General features: G+C 54.2%; 4 protein-coding genes across 8 annotated transcripts; 2 read left to right on the plus strand and 2 right to left on the minus strand.

Moving 5' to 3' along the window:
* The first annotated feature begins 99 nt into the window (after positions 1–99).
* On the plus strand, positions 100–9,316 carry AGPAT1 (1-acylglycerol-3-phosphate O-acyltransferase 1). Of its 2 annotated transcripts, none has more exons than XM_043907783.1 (7): positions 100–358; positions 6,100–6,308; positions 6,540–6,673; positions 6,969–7,144; positions 7,294–7,389; positions 7,519–7,591; positions 8,070–9,316. In XM_043907783.1, exons 2-7 carry the CDS (start codon positions 6,109–6,111, stop codon positions 8,252–8,254), a joined length of 864 nt encoding a protein of 287 aa, XP_043763718.1. In that variant the 5' UTR covers positions 100–358; positions 6,100–6,108; the 3' UTR covers positions 8,255–9,316. The 2 variants fall into 2 exon arrangements, with proteins under 2 accessions (XP_043763718.1, XP_043763717.1); XM_043907782.1 differs by lacking the exon at positions 100–358 and adding an exon at positions 1,828–2,121.
* Positions 9,248–12,063, minus strand: EGFL8 (EGF like domain multiple 8). Of its 2 annotated transcripts, none has more exons than XM_043907780.1 (9): positions 11,935–12,063; positions 11,298–11,424; positions 10,992–11,114; positions 10,768–10,880; positions 10,572–10,667; positions 10,320–10,490; positions 10,160–10,239; positions 9,924–10,077; positions 9,248–9,614 (listed from the first exon to the last, which is right to left on the minus strand). In XM_043907780.1, the coding sequence occupies exons 2-9, from the start codon at positions 11,396–11,398 to the stop codon at positions 9,565–9,567; spliced, it is 888 nt and encodes a 295-aa protein (XP_043763715.1). In that variant the 5' UTR covers positions 11,399–11,424; positions 11,935–12,063; the 3' UTR covers positions 9,248–9,564. The 2 variants fall into 2 exon arrangements, with proteins under 2 accessions (XP_043763715.1, XP_043763716.1); XM_043907781.1 differs by having other exon boundaries at positions 11,298–11,513; positions 11,935–11,993.
* An 885-nt stretch (positions 12,064–12,948) lies between these two features.
* On the minus strand, positions 12,949–22,157 carry PPT2 (palmitoyl-protein thioesterase 2). 3 transcript variants are annotated; one of them, XM_043907778.1, is made up of 9 exons: positions 22,024–22,157; positions 19,702–19,895; positions 19,300–19,453; positions 18,754–18,849; positions 18,557–18,664; positions 17,714–17,797; positions 17,510–17,594; positions 13,934–13,988; positions 12,949–13,765 (listed from the first exon to the last, which is right to left on the minus strand). In XM_043907778.1, the coding sequence occupies exons 2-9, from the start codon at positions 19,885–19,887 to the stop codon at positions 13,622–13,624; spliced, it is 912 nt and encodes a 303-aa protein (XP_043763713.1). In that variant the 5' UTR covers positions 19,888–19,895; positions 22,024–22,157; the 3' UTR covers positions 12,949–13,621. The 3 variants fall into 3 exon arrangements, with proteins under 3 accessions (XP_043763713.1, XP_043763711.1, XP_043763712.1); XM_043907776.1 differs by lacking the exon at positions 22,024–22,157 and adding an exon at positions 20,820–21,040; XM_043907777.1 differs by lacking the exon at positions 22,024–22,157 and adding an exon at positions 20,220–20,467.
* On the plus strand, positions 21,698–26,003 carry PRRT1 (proline rich transmembrane protein 1). Its single transcript, XM_043907779.1, has 5 exons — positions 21,698–21,910; positions 22,634–22,776; positions 23,677–24,212; positions 24,561–24,746; positions 24,922–26,003. Exons 2-5 carry the CDS (start codon positions 22,758–22,760, stop codon positions 25,096–25,098), a joined length of 918 nt encoding a protein of 305 aa, XP_043763714.1. The 5' UTR covers positions 21,698–21,910; positions 22,634–22,757; the 3' UTR covers positions 25,099–26,003.
* Positions 26,004–27,364: the final 1,361 nt, after the last annotated feature.

Consider the following 27,364-nt stretch of genomic DNA (forward strand, 5'->3'; position numbering starts at 1 on the left):
GACTGCTCTACAATTGGCGGAGTTTGGGGTTCAAAGGCCTCGGCTCGGCCTCATCCGGGTCCTCCGACTGCGGTCTCTCTCGACTGATTGGACCTCTTTTTTCGCCCCTGATTGGCCGAGGTCGGGAAAGACGGCGAAGAGCTCGCAAGAGAGGACAAATACTAGGGTCGCAGGGTTCAAAATGGCTCCGGCCTCCTTCGGTGACGTAGAGAGCAGAACTTGGGTCCGCCCCTCCCTCTTAGTGAAGAAGGGAGCAGGACTAGGATTAGCCCGACGTTTGGATGGTGCGAACATCGATCTGCAGCGCTGGTGTTAACCCATCTCCCTCGGCTGGACGACTCAGCCCGCCCCTCTTTAGGTGATTTACAGAGCAGAACTGAACTAAGGCCCATCCCCTTTTTAACGTGGCACATAGTAGAACGAGTTGACCTCGACTCCGTTTTACATCTTAAAAGCAGAAAAGGCCTAGCCCCCTCCCTTTGTGGGTGGGTGCAAAAGAGGCAAGGCCCGCCCCCTTTTAGGCGGCCCGCCCCTTTTCTCCTGTGCCCAGCAGAACTGGGGTCTTCCTCCTGGGCTGGACCCTTGGGACTTAGGCAGGCTGCTTCAGAGCTTGGGCCTTTCGCACAAGTTTGGGCCTCTTCTACAGTCAGTGGCCCTCACTGTAGCCCAAGGAGCAGAACTAGGTAACAGTCCTGCCATTACCAGTGTTCTTTACATCCTGTTCAGGGGCATGGAAACTTTCAGGGCAAAGGTAACTTGGGGCCGGAGACCAGACACAAGTTGAGGATTCTTCGACAACATCCTGATAAAAGGCCCCACGTGACTCAAGTGAGGAAAGATGAGAAATTAGGAGTCGCCTATGGCAGAGGAGGTTAAGGTTCAGGCGACGTGTAGAGGTTTAGGGAAAAGGTCATTGAGAGGGAGAAGAGGAGACCAATAGGAGTGGAGAGTGATGGGATGATTCTGACAAGGGGATGATGGGAGTATGGTGGAGAGAGAGCTAGGTACATGACTACAAAATTAAGGAGGCATGCTCATCCCAGAGGAATCAGCATTCTTCCTCACTGTTTCAAAAAATTAAGCCTAATTTCCATTGGAAGAAAAGCATACATCTTTTCTATGTTGCAGAGATGGGTAGTCTCAGCGTGGGTGAGTAAGGAGACTGATACGAAGGAAGAAAGTAGAAAAAGTACTGAGGTTAAGGTACAGCCTAGAAGGACAAGGGCCTGAGAGTGTTCCTTCTCCCCAAAGACCAGGATGGGGGGCGGGCAGTGGAGGAGGGAGCTGGACTGCTAGGAGATAGTGGCAGGGACAAAGGGCAGAGATCAGATGAGGGTTGGAAGGTGAGGTGGGGTGCCATCTCGTCTCCATCGAGCCCTGGAGAGAAAAAGAAGAGAGGTGAAGAATCCAGGGCTTGGCATATAGTAGGTGCTTGATAAATACTTGAACTTGAATAGGGAACAGGAGTGGGGAGCTGGAGAAGGGTTGGAGTTGGAGGCAATAAGCAGCAGGTGTGGGAGTTGAGGAGAAAAAAAAGAAGCCAATTGACAATATGAGGAGAACTGATGGAGAATGAGAAGGAATACAGCAGCAAGGGACACACAACCCATGTGTGCCGAAAGGAAGTTGGAAGAAAAAACATGCAGCTGGTGCCAGAGAAGGCCAGAGAGACTTAAGCAGAGCCCCGCTGAGCCCTCGTGGGGCGGAGCTAGCCAGAAACTGAAAGATGTGGGGAGGAGATAACAGGGTCCCCGGGAGGCGATTGGCAAAACTGGGCGCCCATCACCGCCCCCTACTTCCTGGCCAGCCCCGGAAATCAGCGGGCGTGGGGAGGGGTGGCGGGGGATAGCGGCAGCAGCAGCAGCCCCAGCCCTCAGAGAGACAGCAGGAAGGGAGGGAGGGAGGGAGCTAAGGGGACAACCCCCCACCATTCCTACCGCTATGGGCCCAGCCTCCCACTCTCACCTCCCCTCCTTCGGCCGGGGCTAGGACACCCCCAAATCCTGTCGCCCTCTTGGCGCCGACACCCCGACTGAGGCAGAGACACAGCCACCCGCCACCACCGCTGCGGCAGCCTGGCTGGGGAGGGGGCCAGCCCCCCAGGCCCCCCACCCCACTGAGGTGGGGGCAGGAAAGGGATGGGAGGAGGAGGGAGGAGGGTGCTAAAAGGGACGTGGAGGAGGGGATGGGGGAGAGATTGGGTCTGGGAGGGCGGGCTTGGGGAGAGGGTTGATGGGAAAAGGATAAGGGCCGATGGGGAGAGGGTTGCTGGGGAAAGGAGAGGGGGCCTGAGAGGGAGGAAGGATGGAAGAGACACAAGAGGGAGGAGAGAGGGACACCCTGTGAATTTGAGATGGGGGTGTGGACAGGGAATCTTGGAGAGGAAATTCCCATCACCTTCCCAGTTCCTTTTTGTGCCCTTTGGCCCCACATAACTCTTAGGGGGTTGTGGCAGTCAGAAGGCAGTTTACTGTCCTCCTTTCCCCAGCAGAATTGGCTTCCTAGGAATGCCCTCAGACACCTCTGTTTCTGTGTAGGCACAGGACCTCTTGTTTCTCAGTGGCCTTCGGTACTGTGTTCGACCCTTACTGACATACAGATGCACCGTAGGGGGCCATGTTTTCTACACTGAGTGGGTGTGCCTTTGACATGTTTAATGGCTTCTGTGCCGGTAGTGTGCCCAGTGCTGTCCACAGGCTGTGGAAAACGATGTGTTATTTTCCATCAGAATTGCCTGTTCTCGTATCTTATGTCCATGTCTCATAGGCAGTCTTGACATGTTCACATCTGCGTGTTCTCATCTGTTGCCTGTATTGTCTGGTTTCATGTTTCTTGCCCATGTTATGTATTTGCACGTTTACTTTCGCATGTAGAAATCATACCTTACTTTGTTCAGGCCCACAGGTGCTGTGTTTAGTCCCACTATATGCAGGTGTCTTCGTGTGTGGGATCTCATGGCTTAACTGACTAGCGCACACTCGGTTGTGATCAGATTGGCCTGTTGACTGCCTGTGTTTTCTTAGTCCGGGTTCACACCACCCACACGCATGCCCCTTCGCGTGATGTGCTGATGTGACGTGTCCACAACTCATGTGCTCCTGGTTAGACATGTATTTCATAATTTGGGGGCTAGTATAGTTTGTGAGCCATATGCTCATTAACTCCCTTGGCACTCCATTGTGCTTATGAATCCTCGGACATTTCCTGTTCTGCAGAGGAAAGGAACATCACATGTTAGAGAAGAAGATAACTGGGCCTCCATGCTGCTGAAGAGCCACCCGCATATACCTTCCCTTGCTGACCCCCCTGGCCTGTGTCTCTTCATACACGTTATCTCTGGTGCCTATGCACAGTCTGTCCATGAAGCTCAGTGCATAGCACAGGGTTAGCCCTGCCAAGCACATTAGCTGTTCCCTGCTCTTTGCACTGTTGGCACTCATTTGATGACACCGGCATGTTTCCCCTGTGGCGTGTTAATCCCCATTCTGTATGTTTCTCTTGTGCGAGACGGTGTGTTCCATCTTGTCGCGATTGTTGTTCTGCCGTCACTGTGACCCTGTCTTGTGTGTGTGCATCCAGAGTAGGTTACTGTTAGGCCTGTGTGTTCATTGCCTTCTTGGTGCCTTTTATTTTCCTAGTTAATAGTCCTCAAGAGGGTAGCTATCTGATTCATGTTCAGAAGTGTTGTCCCGTTAATTACAGCTAGGTGGGTATGTACACATCCTTATAATCTGTCCAGCAAATGTTTATTGAGCATCTTCTCTGCTTCATTCTGTCCTGGGCGTTGGGAATAAGACAGTTCCTTCCATCAGGCTGCCTGCAGGCTAGGGAGGGAAACACAGTTGACCTCAATCAGCTACATGCTGTTTAGTGTTGAGGTTAATGGTTCTCAGACTTCCATGCACATCGGATTCACCTAGATGGCTTGTTAAAACACTGGTTGATGGGCCCAATGCCCAAAAGTCCTGTTTCAGAAGATCTGGGGTGAGGGCCAAGGATTTGTATTTCTACACTTTGAGGACCAGTGATCAAGATAAAGTATAATGAAAACACGAACCTGGAGGAGTTCAGGAAGAACTCCAAAAAGTAACACCAAACTGGATGAGGCAAGTGAAGAGGTGGAGGAGCATCCCTGCCAAAGGGAACAGCCTGTCATGATCTAGAAGCATGAAAGATCATGGTGTGTCTGAGGAACTGCAGTTAATCGGTGTGCTGGAGCGAAAAAGACTCTTGTAGGGATGTGGCCAAGGATGTAAGCAGAAGTCAGGCTGTCCAGAAGGGCCTTTGGGCAAGAGATATGCTCAGATTGGTGTCGTGGAAACATCCTCTGGTTGCTGTGTGGAAGATGGATCGAAGGGGATGAGTTGGGAGCCTGTGGCACATAGTCCAGGGGAGAAACGCTGGTTCCAGCTTGTGGGGAAAGTAGGATGAAGCCACACTGAGAGCCTGCTGTCCTAGAGCTGGCACAGTCCTGCTTCCCCTATCACCTGTTACCTTCACCCTTGGCAGTGGACTTACCTTGGAGCACAGTCCTTCTGTCGTGGAAGGGAGTGCCTCTGGCCTTGATATGAGTGATAGATATTTACCTGAACACCGTTTTTGTGAATTGTGACCCTGCCCCCAACAGTGGGTCAGGGTGGAGGAAGGAGGAAGAGCCTAGAGAACAGATTCTGCATGCTTGCGCTTCTTCCTCCTGAGCTCCTTCCTCTCTCAGGCAGGTGGTATGATGACCCTTTTACTCTTTCGCTCTCCTCCTCTCACTTGGTGAGGCCTCGCACACTGCCTGCCAGACCACTGTGCCTCTAGTGTTGCTGGAAGGTGGGGGGGGAGGCGATTTGTTTGCCTGTCTGTAGAGGCAGGGTTAATGGACATAGGTATGTCCATGGGTTGATCTGGGAACGGGGAGCCTGCCTGGGTGGAGAGGGGTTTTACTGGGTATGCATTTTGCCATGCTTTTATCTGTCATGATTATAAATTTGCATGTGTGCATGAACAGGTCGGTCTTTGTATGACTGTGTGTGTCTGGGTTTGCATTAGTGACAGCCTTTATTCTTGCCAGTCAGCCCTTGAGAATGTCTGCGTTTTGTCACCTTCATGGTATCTACTGTGTGCTATGTGTACACTTGTGTACAGATATTTATACAGACAACAGCATAACCAAGTGGCTAGGAGCACAAGCTGCTTAGGTTTAAGCTAGGAAGTACCGGTTGGGGTCCTATCACCTCAAGTAAGTTTTTTAACCTCTCTGGGTCTATTTCCTTTCAAATGTAAATTGTGTGTTTTCATATTTAAGGACTTAACAGAGTATATGGGCTTGAACCCACCTGCCAGTTCAGGAGACATAAGAGACTTAGATTTGATTCTTGTGTTGGGAAGATCCCCTGGAGGAGAGGGCATGGCAACCCACTCCAGTATTCTTGCTTGGAGAATCCCATGGACAGAGGAGCCTGGCAGGCCGTAGTCCATAGGGTCACAAAGAGTCGGAAACAACTGAAGTAGCTTAGCAGCAATGGCAATGTAGTATGTAGACCAGCCCTGTCCAACAGAACTATAATGTAAGCCACGTGTGTAATTTTTAATTCTCTCTTAGCTACATAAAAAAGGTAAAAGCAGGATGAAATTAGTATACTGAACCCAGTATGTCCAAAAGGTTATAATTTCAGAATGTAATCAATATAAAAGGTTACTAATGGGATATTTCGCATTGTGTTTTTATTCAACATCTTTAAAATCTAACATGTATTTGATACCTCTCAGCACCTCTCAGTGTAACAGGGCACATTTCAAGTGCTAAGTAGCCATATGTGGCTGGTGGCTACTATATTGAACAGCAGAGAGATAGACCATTATAAGAGTCTTACCAGCTGCAAGCGTTAGCTATTATTAATGTCCCTGTATTGTCGTGTGTCTGTGAGCTGTGGATGTCCATGTCATGTGTCTCTTGTGTGAATATATCTGGCGCCTTCAGGGACAGGTGGGAGAGTGGCCCTGAGCTCCCATCCCCACAGCCCCCCGAGCCCTCCCCCGGCGCACCTTGCCGCCGCCCCGTCCCCCAGCTCCAGGAACCAGGCCCACTGCCCTTCGCCCCGCCCCCTGCAGGTGACCAGAATGGAGCTGTGGCCAGGGGCGGGGACTCTGCTGCTGCTGCTTTTCCTGCTGCTGCTCCTCCTGCTGCCCACTCTGTGGTTCTGCAGCCCCAGTGCCAAGTACTTCTTCAAGATGGCCTTCTACAACGGCTGGATCCTCTTCCTGGCTGTGCTCGCCATCCCCGTGTGTGCCGTGCGAGGACGCAACGTCGAGAACATGAAGTGAGGGCCCAGGGGCTTGGGGTGATGGAGGGAACCTCAGGGTCAGAAGCGCGCAGTGGGTGGGGAGGGCATTGAGTGTGCCGGAGCCACTGAGCCAGCCCAGGGACGAGGAAGGGGAGAAGACTGCCAAGGTGCCCAGGAAGATGGTAGGGTAGCGGGGAGCTGAGCCCTGCTGGTGGATGTATGTCAGCGGGTCCCGCTGGAACCCCTTGCCGTATGGGACCCCCGCAGGATCTTGCGCCTGATGCTACTCCACATCAAATACCTGTACGGGATCCGAGTGGAGGTACGAGGGGCCCACCACTTCCCTCCTTCACAGCCCTACGTCGTCGTCTCCAACCACCAGAGCTCCCTCGACCTGCTTGGTGAGCAGCCTCTCCTAGCCACACTGGGAACCTTCCCTGGGATCACCTCCCCAGGGGTCCTCCACCCTCCCTCCTCTGGGACATTGGCCCCTTGCTCCCTCCACAGGGCTCATTCCCGGGGCTAGAGCTGCCCTCAGAAGCAGGGTGATACACCTTCAGTCACCCTTTCTTTCTGGGGCTCCCCCTGCCGTCCCCCCGTCTACCCCTTCCTTTATCTCTGGTCCCTGGTGGTGTGGCTGAGGTAGGCCCACTTCCTGTGATGCTGATCCTCACCCTGCCCCCACCCCTGCCCCAGGGATGATGGAGGTGCTGCCAGGCCGCTGTGTGCCCATTGCCAAGCGGGAGCTGCTGTGGGCCGGCTCTGCTGGGCTGGCCTGCTGGCTGGCGGGAGTCATCTTCATTGACCGGAAGCGCACTGGGGATGCCATCAGTGTCATGTCTGAGGTCGCCCAGACCCTGCTTACACAGGACGTGAGTCACCCTGGGGAAATGGGGCTTAGAGGGTAGAACAGTTGTAAACTGATGTGCAAGGTCCACAGGCCTCAGAAATCCAACGACAGCATCATAATCATTTTCTGACCTCTCCATGTGTGTCTTCCTTGACCCCATTTTTCCCCCAGGTACGGGTCTGGGTTTTTCCCGAGGGCACAAGAAATCACAACGGCTCCATGCTGCCCTTCAAACGTGGCGCCTTCCACCTCGCAGTGCAGGCCCAGGTGATTCCTACTTCCCCTTCTCCGGACCCGCAGTCCCCCACATCCCTTCCTGTCCTGGCAGAGGCTCGTCATGGGGGCCTCAGAAGGGAGCTCTGGGCTGACCGCTTCTCCCCCACCCCCCACCTTCAGGTTCCCATCGTGCCCATCGTCATGTCCTCCTACCAAGACTTCTACTGCAAGAAGGAGCGTCGCTTCACTTCGGGTGAGGGCTCTGCGCAGATCTGGGGTTGGGGGTGACAGGAAGGGCCATGAGAGAGGCTAGAGGGACATCCCCACGAGGCAGGAACTTCAGTCAGTGTCAGAACGGTGAGATGTCCACCCGATCATGTAATGTGACCCCACATCAGCCAATACGTATTTATGAAGCAGCACTGTGCCCTGCTAGGTGGTAACACTCCGTCCGTCCAGTAAGGGCCATTACTAACTAGCAGGGAAGCCTGTGTGTGCAAAGTTAGAGCATCTGGCGGTAAACAGTAGACAGTGAGGGCTGGAAGGGCACTGAGGTGTCTGAACTGGGGTTGGGGGAAGGCCTCAGAGAGCACCTGGCAGTTGCCCACGGCAGAGGGAAGGGAACTGAAAGGTGGAGGACGGGAGTAAGCAGCAGGAGAGCTCAGAAAGCAGGCTCCAGCGGTGGGCAGAGTCCCAGCAGACGGCCCTGATGGTGCTCACCCCCCTCCCAGGGCGATGTCAGGTCCGGGTGCTGCCCCCAGTGCCCACAGAAGGGCTGACACCAGATGACGTCCCAGCTCTGGCCGACAGAGTCCGGCACTCCATGCTCACTGTTTTCCGGGAAATCTCCACTGATGGCAGGGGTGGTGGTGACTATCTGAAGAAGCCCGGAGGGGTGGGCGAGGCCCGGCTCTGAGCTCCCTTCCCATCTTCCCTCCCCACCCCCCCTGTCAACCCCCACCTTCTCCACACCTCCCAGCCCACCAGCCTGAAGCCGGGCCAAGCTCCTCATTTCCCCTCTCCCCACTTGTTCTCCTCTTTGGAATCTTCAATTTCTGAAGTGAATGTGGTCACAGCACCGCTCCCTGCCCCCGTCCCAGCCCCCCTCCCCACAGACTCCATTGCCTCGGTGCAGTCTCCACTCTGACCCCTGCCTCCTGTGCCATCTTGTCTGTGGGACAGTTGCCTCTCCCTCATCCTCAGTGGTTCAGCCTACACAAGGGTAGGAACACTCCATTCTGTCCCCAGTGGACCCTCTTCCTCTGTGGTCTTCTCTCCCACTCCACCTCACGTTGGCCAGTGGACTCATCCGTTCTGTGGAACAATTCCTCACTCCCACGTCCACGGACACAGTGGACTCATCCGTTGGTGAGGACATTCCTCACGCTGTGGCTGGAAGCTGATGCGTGGAATACTTCTCCCAGGCTCACCCTGGGAACATTCCTCAGCACCTTCTCCCTTCTTTCCGTGGAGCCTCCTGTCAGTGGAGGCTGGACTGTTCTCACCCAGAGGTCTCATCCCTGCCCTTGCCCAGGTGCCCGGGCTTGAGCACACTCTTGGATGCCACATTTCCACTTCCACCCATCCCCTGGGTACAGTTGTTCAGTGGTCCTGGCCCTCCAGCGCCCTGCAGCCCTCCTGTGCCATCCTAGCCGGGCACGAGGGGAAGCAGCAGCTAACAGGTGCTGCACTCACTTCCCCCCCGGGAGCTGGGGAAAGGACCTGAACCCTGGCTGGAGGGGATGGGGAGGGCTTTTAATTTATTTCTCTTTTCTTTTGAGGCTTCCCTTCTCTGAGCCAGTTTTCATTTCCTCCCTATGGCAGTAGCCACTCCCTGCCTCCCACCCCAGACCTGTGCCCCAAAAACCGGGGAGGTAGGCTGGGAGCAAAAGGAGAGGGTGGGACCCAGTTTTGCGTGGTTGATTTTTATTAATTATCTGGATAACAGCAAGAAACCAAGAATAAAGATTGAGCGAGATCTGGGCACGTTCTGGCTGTTTTTGTTAAGGAGTTAAGAAAGCAGTTCTCACCCAGGCATCGGCCCTAGCCGGGGGATTCAGGGGCGGCAACCACCTTCCTCCATTCTTTAGCTTCGCACGGTTTCCATTGTCCATGGTTCCTCAGTGGCAAATAGCCTTATCTGCAGCTCCCTAGCCAGCCAATCCCAGAGGATTAGTGAGTCCAGTTTCTGTATAAATTAGAGGGCAGGGGCTCTGCAGAGGCTCCTTATCTTCGCCCTTTGAGGCCTGGGCCCAGGCTGTTGTCCTCACAGGAGCCTGGTTAATGACAAGGAGACAGGCAGACACATCGACTGTGTACCTCTGGGATGCCTAGAGCCGGCCCTGGACGCTGAACAGATTGACAACCTCTCTCAACAATAAGTGGAACCACCACTGAGCTGGAGAACAGGGTACCAGAAGGAGGGGGTGGTGAAGTGCAGAAATCTGGGAAGGTATGGAGTGAGTGGGTGCAGAGGAAGGGATTTTGGATAAGAGAAAACTTGTGTTGGGAAAAGGTGTCTTGAGGAGCTGGGGGGCAGTTGTGGGGAGATGGGGGTCCCCACCGAGAAGCCCATGGGGACTCACAGGTGCCCAGTCTCTCCTCCAGCAGCAGCACCTGGTCACTGAGAGACTCGATCCTATCGCCCCGGCCCCACAGCTCCGCCACCTGTTCGGGCTGCAGCTCTTCCGGGGGCACGGGCAGCACTGCTCGTACCCAGGCCCCAGCCTGACCGGCCCACTAGAAAGGAAGAGATATCTCAGCGGGGCAGGGAGGGGGCCTGTCAGCTCTGCAAGTGTGGCCTCCCGGCATCTCCACTCACCTGCTCCAGCCTCTCCAGGCGCCCTCGCAGCTCGCGAATCTCCCGCTTCAGGGCACGCTCATCAGGTCCAGCCTCACGAACTGGGACCAAGGAGAGCGAGGGACCCAAGTCACTGCTGCCCCGGCCCTGCCTCTACTCGCCCCTGCTCCCACCCACTCACCGGCCACGTTGAGGATGCTGGCACTGGTCGCGGGCTCTGGGGCCCCCTCCGCGCAAGTGCGCCCATCGGGGCCCAGCGCCAGGCCGGGCGGGCAGCCACAGGTAAAACTGCCCGCCGTATTGAGGCAGCGATGCGAGCAGAGAGTGACGCCGGTCCTGCATTCATCCACGTCTAATTACCGGAAAGAGGAGGGGGCTGACGGGGGCGGGGCGGGGATGGGCGCCACCCCCGAGGGAGGGCGAGCCGACTCACCCACGTGACAGTGCTTCCCACCCCAGCCCGGGGCGCACTCGCACTGGTCTGGCCGAACGCAGACGCCTCCGTTCTGGCAGGGCTTGGCGCAGATGGCTGAAGGTGCAGGAAGTGGGGTTCAGAACCCAGCAGAAGGCCTGGCTCTCCGCCCAGCGGGGCGCACCTCCCCCCAAGGCCCGGGAAGCCCTAGCCTCACCTTCATCACAGGTGAGTGCCCCGGGATGCCGCTTCTTCCAGCCCTGGCAGCACACGGCGTGGGTCTGCCGCACCTCCCTCTGCACCTCCCTCCAGGCCACGCGGTACGTGGTCCTGGAACACATCGCCGGGCTCTGGGCATTGGCCTATGTATGGGTCCTGGTCCTAGCTTTGGGGGTTTCCTCTTGAGAGACCCCGGGGTCCCAGCGGGGGACCCATCCTCACCTGTAGGTGCTGCAGACACGCCTTCCAGAGCACAGGGTCAGATAGGGCTTATATACAGGTTGGCTGTAGGACTCATTGTAACGGAGTGGGACCACCAGGGTCTGCTTGGAGCAGACCCCCTGACTGCACCCATGTGGGAGAAAGTGAGACACTGAGTGGGCCAGGCCCTGGGGAGCCAGAGCCCCACTTCCCTTCAGGCTCCACTGAGGCCCCACCCTCCCTAAACATGACAGCCTCATCCCCCTCCTCAACTTGGTTTTGCCCCCTGTGAAGCCCCACCCCTGGCCCTGCCCCTTCTGTTGTCACCTCTCTTTGAGGGCTCCACCCTTGGCCCCCTCGCCTGTCATCAGTAGCAGGAGGAACCAGAGTCCGCCTAAGACAGTGTACTGCTCAGCCCTGGACCCCATGATTCTCCTTGACTTCAGACTGCCAGCTGCAGGCAAGAAGAGGTTAATAGAGGCCCTTCCCCTCTCCTAGTAACTTCTCCAGCTCCAGCGCTCACAAGAACAGTCTGCTGGTACCCTGTAAGCCAGGCAGGACATTCATTTGCACACTTGCACTAGCCACCAGGATTGTCGCACCTGCACATATATTTAACACCCACCATCTTTTAGCACATCATGGTCCATGCAGCACCATACACGCTCACAGCCTGACACACTCCCTCCATCTCCCCTCAGGCCCCTCCTGTCTCTGATGTGCCCTCTTCCATCCTAATCTTCTTTCAAAATCTCAGATATTCACCATTACACCCCTTTACACCTTGTACACAACCCACGCACCTGGAGACCCCACCTTAAACACACTCCTACTACCCTCACACCCCCCCACCACCACAGACACCCTGGACCCACTCTCCTTACTCAAACAACACCTCCAACTCACACTCACTCTAAGACTCTTAGTGACCCCCACTCTTTCCCCATTGACATTCTCTCCCCACCTGTCTTTGCCTTTCTCCGGGAGACTTCAGGCCAACCAGCCTCAGCAGCAGCCGCTCAGACTAGTGGGCGGGCTGCAAAGGGGAGGAGGGGCTGGGCCAGACAGAGCCCTCCCATCCCTGCCCCCTCCCATAAGCCTCCTCCCATAGCTGGAGCTTGGTCAATTCAGTGGGGTCCAAATCCCCATTGACCTTCACCCCCACCCCCTGCAGCCAAGTAAAGAGCCCCCTAGAAGTTTCTTCTCAACCCTGAGGCCCCTTATTTGGAACTCCCCCAAGTCAACAGAGGCTACTGGCTTTGAAACACCTGGCTTTTGCCCTCCGCCCTTCAACCCAACACAGATGGGAAGAACTGAGGGGCAGGGAGAGGCAGAACTGGCAGAGAAGAAAGTAGGGTTAGGTCATGGGAGAAAAGGCAAGATCAGCTGAGGAAAGAAAGAAGGGCAAGATACCACAAAGGTGGGGGAGGTTGGGGAGGCTGCCCAGGGCACTGAGGGAAAAAATTGCCCCCATTTCTTGATGACATTTATTAGCGTCTGGGGGGTGGAGAAGGGGCAGAATTGAGTCAGCCACCGCCCCCCATGCCAGAGCAGACAGGGCCTTATTGTCTCTACTGAGATTCCTTCTTTCAAGGAAGAGGAGGCTCATTGTCCAGCCCCTCACCCAGCTCTGGCCTACAAAGGTCGAAAAGGGGCACAACAAATGCCCACCCTGACCCTGAGTCCCCTCGTCTAGCCTGGGGGTGGCTGGTGCATTCCACCCATGAGGCTGGGGCCCAAACCATTAGGGCCCTGGGCTCAGCCCCGCAATCGCAAGCTGGAACAGGAAGAGAATTGTCTTCAGCAGGAAAGAACCCGCAGAGAATCAGGAACCCGCACAGAATGGGCATTGAGAGAGCGGAAACACCAAGGGGGTCCCACCCCAGACCAGGCATCCGGGCACCCAGGCCCCAGGCTCTCCATCCCCACCCTCCTGGGGGAGCCAGGCCCCCCTCACCTGGAAATGAGGCAAGCCACACTGAGTAAATGGAACTTTATTTTCATAAATACAGGGGTAGTAACACACCCATTCAAGGGTAGCTAAAAGAGGGGCTGGAGCCTCAAAGAAACTAGGCTCCCAGAGGGCACCCCAATACTGAACATAGGGACTGGGGGATCCCCAAACCTGAGATGGGCCTCACAGGCCACAGATATTTCCCCAACACTGACACTTCAAGAACAGAACTGTCCCCATAGTGGAGCCTCAGAACCCCACTCTCACAGGTGGTCCTTCCTGGGGGGTTGGGAGGGCTCACAACAGGGGAGTTCAGAGGAAAAGGGAACGTAGGAAAAACAGAAGCTAAAAATGTCCTGAGTGGCTTGGAAGGAGACCCTGTGGTGGGCAGGGGCTGGGTTCTCCTCCTGTAGAGCCAGAGACAGAGGAGCAGCAGCAATAGGAGCAGCCACAAGTTAATCTTGTTTCCCACTTCCCAGCCTTGGCCTTGGCCTTGGGGGGCATGGGAGAGCATGGAGCAACCCCCAAAAGGGAGGACATGAGATGGAGGAGACCAGGATGTGTTGTTCACAGAGGAGGGGTCCTGGAGCCCTGGTTGGTGGGGCAGTGTGGGACCAGTGAGGTGGTCACAGGCACACCAGGGCCTGACATCCAAGGCTCCACTCAGTCTCTGGGCGGGGAGTTCCTGAGGGGTCCCTCAGGAGAGCCAAGGTTCAATGCAGGTCTCATAAAGGGTACGGTTGGAGTGCCAGGCCGTGTGGGAGATGCCAGCCATTGGACACCTCACTATGGCCCCCCGGGCCAGGAGAGTCTTCAACCCAAAAGAGTCCCGCAGATAAACCTTCAAGGTGGGTCAGGGGGCAAGGAAGAAAGACACAGGGAGAGACAAAGTAAGTTCCCAAGGGCGTCCCAGACCCCCTCCCCACAGGGTAGACCCTTCAGCTTCCATGTCAGTGGCAGAGAGAACCACAGTGTGTGCAGAAAGGGAAAGTAATTCCAGGGGACTCACCAGTTGCTTCTCCATCTCTAAGACTGTCTCATTTGCATCATAGAAACCAAAGAAGCTGCAAAGAGATTGGGGCATAAGAGGGAGGTTATCAGAGTGGGAGAAAATCAAGGAGGGGTAGGGACCTTCAGGAACTCATGGCCTGTTAGGGACACAAGCAGCAAGGGAGACACTCAAAATATTTAACTGGGTATCATGTACCTCAGGCTTCCCAGGTGGCGCTAGTGATAAAGAACCTGCCTGCCAGTCCAGGAGACAAAAGAGATGTGGGTTCAATCCCTGGGTCGGGAAGATCCCTTGGAGGAGGTATGGCAACCCACTCTAGTATTCTTGCCTGGAGAATCCCATGGACAGAGGAGCCTGGAAGGCTCCATGGGGTCCATAGTCCATGGGGTAGAAAAGAGTTGGACACGACTAAGTGACTTAGCACACACACATCATTTACCTCAGGAGGTAATGGATTAAGGATACAGTATCGCTTCTGCACAATTCCCATCAAAAATGCATAAGCTGAATCTAATCATGAGGAAATAGGCAACAAACCCAAACTGACTGCCATTCTATAAGACAGCTGGCTCGTTATGTTTCAACAAATATCAATGTCAGACTTCCTAGTGGTCCAGTTGTTAAGACTCTGCACTCCCAATGCAGGGGCATGGGTTCAATCCCTGGTGGGGCAGTTCCGCATGCCGGGGCCAAAAAAAAAAAAATCAGTGTCACAGACTTACTCCAAGGAATTATTCCAGATTAAACAAAACTAAAGAGACATGAGAACCAAATGCAACATGGGATCCTGAGTTGAATCTTTCACTGGATCTTTTTCCTATCTAGAAGATTTTAGGAAAATTTGAATAAGGTCTACAGAGAATTTTATCAATGTTAATTTCCTGATTTTGATAATCATATTGTAGATACATAAAAGAATGTCCTATATGTAGAAAATAGACACTGACATACTGAAGTCTTAAGGGTTCATATATACACATACTCCACATATATATATGGATATCCAGAGGGAGAGACAGAGGACACTAATATAAACTTGGTAAAATGTTAACATTTGGGAAATCTAGGTGAAGAATATACAAGATTGCTTTGTATGACTTTGGTAATTTCTTGAGTATGAAATTATTTCCAAAGAAAAAGTTTTTAAAAATTTTTTAAATTAGGAATATTTAACTGTCATGGGCACTGAGTGGACACAGACCAAGAATAACTGAATAAAGGCTAACAGTACTAAGTCCAATGGGCTAAGGGAGCAAAGAGGAGAGGTTACTACCCTAGTTTTAGAGGGTCAACAAAGGCTTCCCAGCGATTAACCTGGACTAGGGAAAGCTGTCCCAGGCAAATGGAACAACAAGAGCAACACAGAGGTATGGCACAGCTGGGTACATTGGGGTGCTGGGTTGGGGGCCTGGAGGCCACGCTGAGGGACTAGATTTCTTAAGCCGTAGGAAAGCAGTAGGGGCACAAAGACCTGGATTGGAACTCCAGCTCTGCCACACACTCCCCACTGTGTGTGGTTGATCATGTTGCTGATTTTCTTTGTCCTATACAAGAATACCTCCTTTGTAGAGAGGAAATAAAACATTGTGGTTAAGTCAGACAGCCTGACTTCACCACTTACTAACTCTATGAATGTAGGCAAGTTATTTAATCTCTTTGTACTTAAGTTTCCTTACAAGCCAAAAGAGGATAATAGTAATTACCCTATAGGGTTGTTGTGAGGATTAAATGAGCTTTATTTGCAAAGTACTTAGAGCTACTTCTTATCTTCATAGGGTTGTAGTAGGTGTGAAATGAGATAAAAATAAATCCCACCTTTAACTACTATAAGGCATGTTACTCTTTCATTTATAACCTTCCAATGTGTTCCCATCTCACTAAGAATTAAAAAAAGAAAAAAAAAAAAATCAAGGGTCATGGTTGCCAGGGGCCAGGGAGTAGCAGGGATAAGGAAGTTACCATTCTTTAAAGGGTTATGGGGTTTTAGTTTGGCAAGAAAAAACTGGAGATAGATGGTGGTAAGCTTACACAAGAATTTGAATGAACTTGAAGCCACCAAACTTACCCTTAAAAATGGTAACTTTTATGTTGCATATATTTTAGAAAAAGTGACATTACTTTGCCCCACAAAGGCTTTCTGTATCTGGCCCCCTTCTACCTCTTTCACCTTCACCCCAGCTTACTGCCCTCTAGCCGCATGAACCTCCTTATTCCTCAGGCCTGCCCCAGTGTCTTTGCAGGTGCTACTCCTCTTCCCTAGAAAAACAAACCTAGACATTCCAAGCATATTAAAAAGCAGAGACATCACTTTGCCCACAAAGGTCCATACAGTCAAAGCTATGGTTTTTCCAGTAGTCATATATGGATGTGAGAGTTGGACCATAAAGAAAGCTGAGCACCAAAGAATGATGCTTTTGAACTGTGGTGTTGGAGAAGACTCTTGAGAGTCCCTTGGACTGCAAGGAGATCAAGGAAATCAACCTTGAATATTCATTGGAAGGACTGATGATAGAGCTGAAGCTCCAATACTTTGGCCACCTGATGCAAAGAGCCAGCTCACTAGGAAAGACCCTGATGCTGGGAAAGATTGAGGGCAAAAGGAAAAGGGGGCAGCAGAGGATGAAACAGCATTACTAACTCAATAGACATGAATTTGAGCAAACTCCGGGAGACAGTGGAGGACAGAGGAGCCTGGCATGCTGCACTCCATGGGGTTGCAAAAAGTTGGACACGACTCAGTCTCTGCTCAAATGGCAGCTCTTCCAGAAGGACTTCTCTGGCCACTATCTAAAATAGGCCCCAGCCATCCTCTAATCCTTTCCCTGCCTTATTTTATCACTGTCTGATATATGTATTTACATTTATTATCTGTCTCCCCTACTAGAATGTGAGCTACATAATAGCATAGACTTCTCTTTCATTTACTACTGCATCCCTAGGGTCCACAACAGTGCCTGGGCACACAGTGCTTGATGAGTATTTGTTGAATGACTAAAGTAGATCAGGTGACATTTCAGATCACTCATTATGATCAGAGGCAAACACATAGTGCCATGAAGCCATGGGTTTTCCTGAGGAATAGGATAGAGGGGACAAGGTTGGAGCAATTACCTTCTACTTCCAGGTAAGTGAAAGAGCTGGTAGGAAATGTGATTACATGGCATGGAACTATAGACATGTGTTGTAGCGATTTGTCAATTTCCTGGTTTCACTATTGTGCTGTCGTTACATAGGATGCAGGTGTTGGGGGAAACTTGGCAAAAGATACACAGGACTTCTCTAAACTATCTTTACAACATCCTAAGAATCTGTAAATAGTTCAGAGTTCAAAGTTTTCACAAAGCGGGGCTGGTAGGGATGGAAAGGAAGCAGAGTCAGCAAGGCTTAGTGACTGGCTAGATATAAGAGGTTGGGACATGACTCCCAGGTTTTGATCTTGGATGACAAGATAGATGGAGGGTGGGGGGATTAACTGAACAGTGGAAGAAGCAGGCCAGTTTTAGAAATGAGATAAAGACTGGCTTGGATTGGGGTGTCCTTAGCCAACCTTCAGGCCACACAGTCCCTTATTACCTGGACTGCCAAGGAGTAATGACACCATCATCAGGGCCCCCAATCAGCACCAGGCGGCCCAAACGCAGAAAGTTCTTCCGCCAAGCTACAGGGTGGGAGTAAGAGAGCCTGAGTTAGTCACAGGGGTCAGGCCAGGTTGGAAAGGGGAATATAGGAGGTCAGAGAAGCAGAAAATGGGACCAAGGTAGGAGCTTGGGGTCTTACCAGTGGCATTGGGATGGTCTCTTTCCCCATTGATCAGGGCCAGGAAGCTGCTGGCATTGAGGTACAAGTCATCATGGTGGGGGTCTGGGTACAAACAGCAGTTAGATCGTCAGAGAAGCAGGGAGAAGAGGTAAGACCAGATGCTGGAAGACCAATCAGAAGGCTACAGTAATAGACAAGGTGCACAGTAATATGATAGTAGCACTAATAATTGTAAACATGATAGCAAACACCTTTTTCTAGCACCTGCTATGAGCCAGATACTGTTCAAAGCACATGACATTCATTATTGAATCCTCATAAACACAATAAGAGGTACGTACTATATCTTTATTTTACAGATGAGGAAAACTGAGTCGAAGAAAGGTTGAGTAACTTGCCCAAAGTCATGCAGCAGGACTAGGCTTCAAACCCAAGTAGTCTGGACCCAGCATCCATGATCTTATAAACTATAACCAGGTGTTTGCAAACTATGACTCATTAGCCAAATCCAGCTCACTGTTTCTATAAATAAAATTTTGTTGCAACACAGATACATTCATTTACATATGGTATATGGCTGCTTTCACATGACTATGGCAGAATTGCGTGGTTGTGACAGAGACTATATGCCTGCAAAACCAAAAAAAAAAAAAATTTATTGTCTGGCCCTTTAAGGATAAAGTTTGCCAACCCCTGCAGCAAGCTGTATTCTCTAAGGCAACAAAGTGAAACACATAAAGCATTTTGAACAATAACTGTAAGTTATCATCATCATTGCTGTTAGTTATGGTAGAGGTGGGAGCAGCAGGCCCACCAGGATGCCCTTAGCATGGAGTCCCCCGTTTGGCATGTCCTACTCACCGTGCCAGTAGTTGCAGATGGAGAATTCCTGGCCCCACGGGCTGTAGCAGATCCGGTAGAGGTTAGACCTCATGGAGGTGGGGAACAGCCACTTCAAATAGTTTGTGTCTGGCAAGAGAACACCAGTGCCAAGTGGCCCCGAGCTGTGTGCCCTCAAGACTCAGGGCCCCCCTATGGAGCCCTGAGTGCCCACTCACCTCCATACTGTCCCATCTGTGGAGAGGAGAGAGAGATGAAAGAATCTACGTTGTGTTCATCCATCACAGACAGCAGTGCCCGGCACACCAGGCCCCCTGCAGGCAAAACACCACATTGGGCAGGACTTAGGGACAGCCAGGCCAACAGTCCCCCCCCAACTCTGCACCCACACACACACACCATGTACCTCAGGAAGCTGAGACCCAGGCACACGTCCTGTGTCAAAACGCCCCACATAAGGTAAGTGACAAAGCCAGAATTCGATTCTGGGTCTTCCGACAAACCTTAGGGTGTTTTTTACTGTCCCCCCCCCCCCCCCCGGCATCCCTTATGTCCAGGAGCCATGGGTGACGGGGAAAGAAAGGGGCAGCAGTGCAGGGAGCGGCCTTCCCACTCAGGACACTCACACAGATAAGACCCAGGTGCTGAGAGAAGTCAGAAAAGGAGGCAATGAGTTCAAAAAAGGGAACACTAGGCAGTGTCCCTCAGATAAGGATCAAGCCTCAGATAGGGCTTAGAGGCGGGGAAGGGGGGAGGGTGCCTACCCTGGGAGTAGCAGATGAGGTGCACCCCTTGAAGAGCCTTTGCCATGATGGGGGCCACAGCCTCTCGGAACCCTTGCACCTGTTCCCACAGGGGTCGCAAACTCTCTCTCCCATCGAAGAGATCGAGCACTGTCACCGCAGTCCCAGGGTGTGTCTGTGGGAAGCGGGTGATGCCGCAGCCGGGATGGACTATAAAGACCCCCCTCCACGCCGCCCCCCAGCCGGTGCCCACATGCCTATTGTGCCCTCCCAGAACCAGGGATCTCTCGCCCCCCAATTTTCCCCACGCCAGCACCAGCTCCGCGAGAAACTGGGCAGGCCCAGCGTCCAGTTCCCCATTCTCCCTCCCCAGCCTCTGTAGCCGCCACCAACGCCCCACAACCGGGGCGTCCCCTGCCAGACCTCATTGATGTATTCCAGCAGGTGGCGGAAGCTGTACGAACTGTCAAAGAGCCCGTGCACCACGATGACCGGCTTGTAGGCAGCCCGATGGGGCGCGGGGGCGGCGGGCAGCAGCAGCAGCAGCAGGAAAGGCAACAGGAGCAGGAACTCCGCCGAAGGGAGCCGCCGCCCCGGGAGCCCCAGCATGCTCCCGCCTGAGAAGGGGACGATGAGGGCCTGTGAGAGAGATGACAACACCCCCTCCCTTCGGAACAGACGCCGGCGATCAAGCCTCCCCCGTCCGTTCCCACACCAGGTCCTTGTCACAAAACATCCTACTTTTACTCCAGTCTTCACAAACACACACCCCCACCACGCTGCAGACGCACTGACGCGCAACCAAGCCCCGCCCCCAACGCAGCGGAGACTCGGTCCCGAGGCCAGGAGCTTCCTAATGGATCAAACCAGCCATGCAAGACTGAAGATTTGCAAGAAGGACCCCAGAGCAACAGCGCAGGACCCTGGGAGAAAACTCCCACCTGGCCTGGGTCCGCGAGCCCCACTCCGCCTGCTGTTTACTTCTCCCCAGCTTGGAACCCACGTGGGGGAGGGCAAGGGTGTAAGGAGAACGCGCGCAGGGGAATGACGGACGGGAGAGGGGAGGCTGCTCAGGGTCGCATTTAGCCGTCACGTCCGGGGCTTTCCCTAGCAACCGTGCCAGCGTCCCCCGCAACGCTGGCCGGAGACTGGAGGGGCAATGGAACAATCCATTGCGCACTAAGAGCCGGGGGGCGAGGGGGGCGGGTAGGGAATAGGCGGAGTAATCCATTTAGATCGGCGGGGAGAGGAAGAAGCCGCAAACGTGTCCTGGGAATTGAGAGAAGGCCTCTTCAGGCCCCGCGGCAGCCGCGACCTAAGGGTCCCATTTCCCGGCCTTGATTTGCCCTACTTCCCAATGCAGGCGTCCGGCTCCGCAACGGAACACGGAGTTCTCTTTCCCCAGGGAGGCGCGCTGGAGGAATAGACCCGGGAAAGGCAGTCCTTGGTATTTTGTCCTCCGCCGGCTGAGGGCTGAAGGTAGCCCAGGAGGACCCTGCCCCTAACGCTTCCCTCCCGCCCGTGCCAGGCCTGAGTCTTACAACTCTTCATCCTGAAGTGCTTGTAGTGCCCTTGTCTCCAGAGACGCGGAGAGTCCTCGAGGCCCCTCGAGGTAAAAGTGCGGCTTGGCCCACTTTCTTCTGCCCTTCTCTAGGACGGAGCCCATCTACGACCCACCCCCCAAGAGGCGGAGAGCCCCTTGGGCAGCGCTGACTCACGCTCCGCCTAGTTTCTGATGAGTCTCAGTACCTGAGCGACCCCACACCCCCGCCCTGAACCTGGAGGTCCTTGTGGGCGGCTCCTTACTCAGACCTTCCCACCGGGGCTGGACTTCTAACTCCAGGCGTCTCCCACCTCTCCCTGTGATCCCTATCGGTACCCAGGTGCCCGTGTTAGGGCTTTTACTGAGCATTTAAAGACGTTTGCCTTGATTTAAAAAATAAAAATAAAAATTTCGCAGCTCATCTGAATTCCTCTATGTTCAGGTCTTTGACAGTCTTAAGTCTCTCCCAATAAAACCAACTTGCGCCCCGAATTGTGTACAGGACGGCGTGGCGAAAGGGGGTTAGGGGCTCACGCGAACACCTCAGAAGCCAGAATGAGAGGTGTGGGGCCGTGATCTAGATCACTGGGGCCTGGGACTGGCCCTGACGAGCGCCGCTATTACAGCTCGGTAGTCTCCGCCTGCAGTCGGATGGGGAAGGATACAGCGCCCGGAGAGCGACTGCCTCAAGAAGGGGCTGGGAAGCACTGGTCTAAAGGGGGAGGGTGGTATCTCGGCTCTGCTTTTGCAAATAGCCCAATTCTGGTTAAATCTCGGCTGACTGCTGATTTTCACCTCCCCTCCCCATGTACAAACTCCCAAGATGCAATAAGCAAAATTAAAAGACTGCAATTACCGCTGGGCCCCCGGGTCGACTCAGGCGATGGCGCTGCGTCTTGGCGGGGGTGGTAGGTGGGTGGGATTTCAGGAATGGATCTGAACACTGCGGGCCCTGGAAACTCTTTAAGAAGCCCAGTAAGCAAAGCGGGGGAAGGGGGGGCCAAGCATGTACTGCCAAACTGAGATGCCGGCAATGAGCAGTTGATTCGTTCTCTCCTCCCAATGCGCTACAGCTCCTACATACCGAAGGTAAGAGGTAACTAAGTATCCCCCAAGCTTCCTCTTCGTCCTACCCCCGCCCCCCAACACACCACAAGCCCTACTGCCTCCCAACGGCCATAGACTGGGGCCTCTCAATTTACCTCCGGATTCCTCCGAGGCCAGGGCGGCAGGTCGAGATCATAACCCTGGGAACTTTTCCATCGCTGCTCTCAACTGCACACGGTTCTCTCTTTTGTTGTTGTTTTTATGGTTCTGTCTCACACAGGCATCTCTGGCACAGATAGGGAAACTAGAGCCAAGGATTTGGGAGAAGATCCCGAGATCTTACAGGGACTCTGAGGGAGGCTGAGTGGGGCGGGGGGGGGGGGGGGGGGTTGGGGGGGGGGCTGACTGGGGTGAAGAAGATCCAAAGGGAACCGGGGTACTGAATCCACTGAGCACCTGCTCGCTTCCTCCCACAGTATAATCACTACAGCCAGTCTTGAAGGGGAAGACTCCAGAGGGTTCTTTCTCCCTCCTTCCTTCCCTTAGTACCACCCGCCTTGCCCGGTCTTGCTTGCCTCCCAGTTTCCATGACAACTCCAAAGGAACCCAAACTGGGGGCTTCAATGCCGGGGTTAGAGGAGGCGAGACATAGTCCAAAAGCGGAGAGAGACCAAGTGGGGGTATCTCTGAAGGGTTCCCCCTCCCTCGCCTCGGTCCCTTTAAGCTCCCCCCTCTCAGCTTTCCCTCCGCCCCCCGCCGCCACAGTCTTCATCTCTCCATCTCTGCGCTGCTGCCGGCTGCGCAATCTGCGCACCCAGACTTCGGTGCTAGCCAGGGACCCCGACTCTGGACTCCGGCTGCACGGATCTTGTCCCAGGGAGAGCGAAGCATGTCGTCCGAAAAGTCAGGTAGAAAACAACAACAAAGCCCCTGGCCCTCTCCACTGCCTCCTGACTACCCCCCCCCTTACCCCTCCCTAGCGGGTGGTTCTGTTTCATTCCCCTTCTATCCAGCTCTCCACATCCCTCCCCCCAAGCCCCTTCCTCTTTCTATATCCTTCCCTTCTCTTCTTTTCCTCTGGCCAGTCTCAGGCTCGGTCCCTTGCCAACAACATGGGTGGGGGGCAGGTTAAGAGGGTGAGGGAAGTACAAGACTGGCTTAGCATCAGCCAGGTACTGCATGGATAGCATCATTGGGAGCGACAGATGGACAGATAACGCTGGCTCGCATGGAGACATCCAGGGGGGAAATATGGAGAGATGATCAGATGGGGATTGCCAGAGGAGTAAAACCCAGAGGACCCTTCTTAATCTGCCCTAAAAGAGGTTCGGAGAGTCCAAGAGAGACTAGGGGACCCCCTCCTCACTGAAGGAATGGCAGAGTGGAACATGTTATCCTACATGTGTTTATACAACTGTTGGACTGAGCACATGTTCACACAAGTGTTGCATGTCTGCACATGTGCATATGCAGGACTAGCTCAGACAGGCAAACCCCAAAGCAGCCATAAGCCAAGAGGGATAGGAGTTTGGGTCTGCAGGTTAAAGCTGTGTGCCCATTGCTGAAGCAGTGAGAGGAGTAGAAGAGAGCTATGACCTCAAAACTAGATTAAAGGAGGGGGGACGGGCTGTTGGCCTAGATACCACCCCTCTCCTGCCCCAAGAATGAGAGATGGCTTCTCACTCATCTCCTCTCTGTCTCTCCCGTTATCTTTCTGCATCCCTGACCCTCTGTGTCTCCCCCTCTCCCTCATCTCATCTGTCTATCTTATCTCTCCCCATGCTGGCTCCTCTGCTTACCGCCCCCAGGCCTCCCTGACTCAGTCCCTCACACCTCTCCACCACCCTACAATGCCCCCCAGCCCCCTGCGGAACCTCCTGCCCCGCCCCCACAGACAGCCCCTTCCTCGCACCATCACCACCACCACCACTACCACCAGTCCGGCACGGCCACCCTCCCGCGCTTAGGGGCAGGGGGCCTGGCTTCTGGGGCCGCCGCTCAGCGCGGTCCCTCGTCCTCCGCCACCTTGCCAAGGCCCCCACACCATGCCCCTCCTGGCCCGGCCGCTGGGGCGCCCCCACCCGGCTGCGCTACCTTGCCCCGCATGCCACCCGACCCTTACCTGCAGGAGACTCGCTTCGAGGGCCCACTGCCCCCACCGCCGCCCGCCGCCGCCGCCCCGCCCCCGCCGGCGCCCTCTCATACTGCCCAGGCCCCGGGCTTCGTGGTGCCCACGCACACGGGAGCGGTAGGCACGCTGCCGCTGGGGGGCTACGTAGCCCCGGGTTACCCTTTACAGCTGCAGCCTTGCACTGCCTACGTGCCGGTCTACCCGGTGGGCACGGTGAGTACCGGGCGGATGGGCCTGGAAGGAGGGGGCTGGGGGAAGGATGAAACAGGACATGGAATTGGAGGCACACTGGGGACTGGTGGGAAAGAGGAACAGAACCAGGGCACCAGGCGGCGATCTGGGGGCAAGGGAGAGGAGAGACTAGAGAAAGATCTGGGAATGGGGTGGGTGGTCTGTTGGAGTCAGAGATCAAGATCTGGCAGGGGAAACAGCCTTGAAGTCCAGAGGAGGTTTAGAAGAGGAAAACAACCTTCTTTCTCTGCCAGAGGTGGAAAGCTGGTGGGCTCAGAGAGGGTAAGAATGATAGACAGCCTCTCCCCACAACCTTCTTTCCTTCCACAGCCCTATGCAGGCGCGACCCCGGGGGGAACAGGAGTAACCTCCACGCTCCCCCCGCCACCCCAGGGCCCAGGGCTGGCCCTGCTGGAGCCAAGGCGCCCGCCCCACGACTACATGCCCATCGCGGTGCTGACCACCATCTGCTGCTTCTGGCCTACAGGCATCATTGCCATCTTCAAGGCAGTGCAGGTGTGTGTGGGGTGAGGGTGGGGGAGGGGACGGAGGCGGAGGATGGAGAGGAGGACTCAAGAGGTTCTTCTTATTCCCAGGGAGTGCTGGACGTTTGCGGAAGCATCTTAGAGGGAGGCTGAGGCGTGCAGCCGAGGTATCGGCTCTCTGATCTTCTCTCCCTCCCCCTCCGCAGGTGCGCACGGCCTTGGCCCGCGGAGACATGGTGTCAGCTGAGATCGCTTCACGCGAGGCCCGGAACTTCTCCTTTATCTCCCTGGCGGTGGGCATTGCAGCCATGGTGCTCTGTACCATCCTAACCGTAGTCATCATCATTGCAGCGCAGCACCACGAGAACTACTGGGATCCGTAAGGACGTCCACGGCCCGGCCCGCACCCTATGCCCCTCGACGTCCCAAGCACGTTTTGCCGTCAAGCCGGGGATCCACAGTGGGCGCCCCGCACACCCGCTTCTGGGGCTACTGGACTTGGTTACATCCTAAACTAGGCCTCCACGGAAACTCTCGCCTTGCGAGCACGCTCGGAATCCAGTTCCTCAGGAACCTCGCCAAAACCCACACTAATAGGGACGCCACTTCCCGGCCGGGCCCTCAGTCGCTCCAGGCCCCCACCTCCTCTAAATACAGCACCCCTAGCCGAACTCCCTTGGTCAAGGCTCCCCAGCCTGAAAACTGGTCCCTAAAGCCCCGCCTCCTCTATAGGTTCCGCCCCGGCTCTGATAAAACCCCGCCTCCAGGTCGGCAGGCTCCGCCTTCTTTTCTTCCCTGCGGGGTGATTCAGTCCGGTGATTGGTTTGTGGCGCCAGGCCTCGCCCCGATAGTTGTCAGTATACTTGTCACTCCACACCTTCTCCCTGCGTGAGAGCCGAGCCCCAAGTTAGCCATAACCCCCACCCTCACCTCCAGTTCTGTCTCTCCTCCACTCCATCCCCGTCTATTTTCATGCTAATCCCAGGACCTCTATAACTTTTGGGGTTCTTTATTATTATTATTATTATTTTTTTTTTGGAATGAGATTTAGGAGGTTACCGGTTTCGGAACCTTCGGAACCTGGGATGAAGATTACGTCCCCGTTCTCTGTAAATACTCCCTTCCTCCTATCCCAACTGGGCAAGCGGGCAGAAAGAACCGAGGGTACAAACAATATCTGGAGGGAGCCAGCCCAATCCCCGTTCCTCAGTAGTCCTCACCTTGTTCTGATCTGTGTGTGAGTGTGTGTGTGAATTTCTGAAAGACAACATTAAATAGATTAAGTGGATTTATCACCCGCAATCCCGAAGACTAGCAAAGACCCGGCTCCTTTGGTTTCGCCTTTCACTTCTTATCTCCCCTTCTGGGGACGTGGGGGAGGGGCGGACAAAAACTGACAGAGACAATAGTGAGTGGAGACAGATTCAGGCACACCACAAAGATGGGAAAGGAAGGCCCCCCTGGGAATCCTATTGGCGAAGACCTGGGGATCCATTCTTAGTGGACGTTTCTTTACCCAGCACACCTTTTCCATTCCCTACCAGACTGGACCTAAGACTTTGGAGAAGGAGGATTTACGAGCAGATCCAGGGATCTATCCCCAGAATTCCAGGAAGGCAGGAGGAAAGTAGGCAGAGTATTCTGAAAAAGTTGGCTAAGGATAGGATGGCCTGGGGTAGGGAAACATGCCCAGCTGCCCACAGCTGTTCCTGCTCACAGGCTGGAGGGTGGCAGGCAACTCCGGTTAGAGCCCTACTTGGTGTGTTGTACCAGTGTAGGCAAGGCAAAGGGAGCGCAGAGCTACTGTGACAAAAATACCATCCCTGGGTGGCTTATAAAGAACAGAACTTTCCTGGAAGTCTGAGATCAGGTGCCAGGACGGTCAGGTATAGGCCCTCTTCTGAGTTGTAGATCTCTAAATGTACACCGATCCCTGTCTCCTCACTGTACCCTCACTTGGCAGAAAGAGCTAGGGAGCTCTGTGGGATTTCTTTATTTCCTTATTTATTTGGCCAAGGGACTTGTGGGATCCTATTTCACCCCTGTTCAGCAATTGAACCACACCCCTTGCCTTTGAAGCATGGAGCCTTAACGACTGGATCACCAGGGAAGTCCTTGTAGGGTCCCTTTTACAAGGGTACTAATCCCATTCATGAGGGTGCTACTTTCAGGACCTAAGTGCGTCCCAAAGGCCTCACCTCCCAATATCATTGTATTGCACATTAGAATTTCAACATATGTTTTGGGGCAGGGAACACAAATATTCTGACTAAAGCAGAGTGCCAGGGAGAAAGTCAACAGCCTCACACATCCACCTGGGCTAGTTGCCCTCAACCAGGAGACCTCTTGGGGAGGGGGAGGTGCCACAAACAGTGGACTTGGTATCTTCAGCAGTGCGCTGCAGGACAGGGTCCTATCCTGAATTCCATGCTGGTGGGATGCTGGTGAGACATCCCAGCTGGTGAGATGATGGTTGAGACATCACCTCCGACAGCAGGTGTAAACCCTGAAACTCACAAAGTTTATAATCTAAAAGGGAAGCCATGCACTGTGATAGGAGACATGAGAGGAGGATGGGATCGTGGGTTCTCCTTTGGACGGTTCAGGTTTACTGTGCCCTCCTTACCCCACTTCATGAAAAAAGAACTT

This window comes from Cervus elaphus, chromosome 7, assembly GCF_910594005.1.
Source record: "Cervus elaphus chromosome 7, mCerEla1.1, whole genome shotgun sequence".
NCBI classification, from domain to species: Eukaryota; Metazoa; Chordata; class Mammalia; order Artiodactyla; family Cervidae; genus Cervus; species Cervus elaphus.

Bases quoted from the DNA above. Each gene is read 5' to 3' on its own strand.
- AGPAT1 (XM_043907783.1), top strand. From the start codon at position 6,109: ATGGAGCTGTGGCCAGGGGCGGGGACTCTGCTGCTGCTGCTTTTCCTG. The intron at 6,309-6,539 runs GTGAGGGCCCAG...GGACCCCCGCAG, and splicing joins CGCAACGTCGAGAACATGAA to GATCTTGCGCCTGATGCTAC. The intron at 7,390-7,518 runs GTGATTCCTACT...CCCCACCTTCAG, and splicing joins ACCTCGCAGTGCAGGCCCAG to GTTCCCATCGTGCCCATCGT.
- EGFL8 (XM_043907780.1), bottom strand. From the start codon at position 11,398: ATGGGGTCCAGGGCTGAGCAGTACACTGTCTTAGGCGGACTCTGGTTC. The intron at 10,491-10,571 runs GTGAGTCGGCTC...TCCGGTAATTAG, and splicing joins TGGGAAGCACTGTCACGTGG to ACGTGGATGAATGCAGGACC. The intron at 9,615-9,923 runs GTGAGTCCCCAT...GTCATTAACCAG, and splicing joins GGAGGAGAGACTGGGCACCT to GCTCCTGTGAGGACAACAGC.
- PPT2 (XM_043907776.1), bottom strand. The intron at 18,665-18,753 runs GTGAGTGGGCAC...TTCTCTTGCCAG, and splicing joins ACAGATGGGACAGTATGGAG to ACACAAACTATTTGAAGTGG. The intron at 13,989-17,509 runs GTAATAAGGGAC...ATCTCTTTGCAG, and splicing joins ATTACTCCTTGGCAGTCCAG to CTTCTTTGGTTTCTATGATG.
- PRRT1 (XM_043907779.1), top strand. The intron at 24,213-24,560 runs GTGAGTACCGGG...TTCCTTCCACAG, and splicing joins CGGTCTACCCGGTGGGCACG to CCCTATGCAGGCGCGACCCC. The intron at 24,747-24,921 runs GTGTGTGTGGGG...CCCCCTCCGCAG, and splicing joins CCATCTTCAAGGCAGTGCAG to GTGCGCACGGCCTTGGCCCG.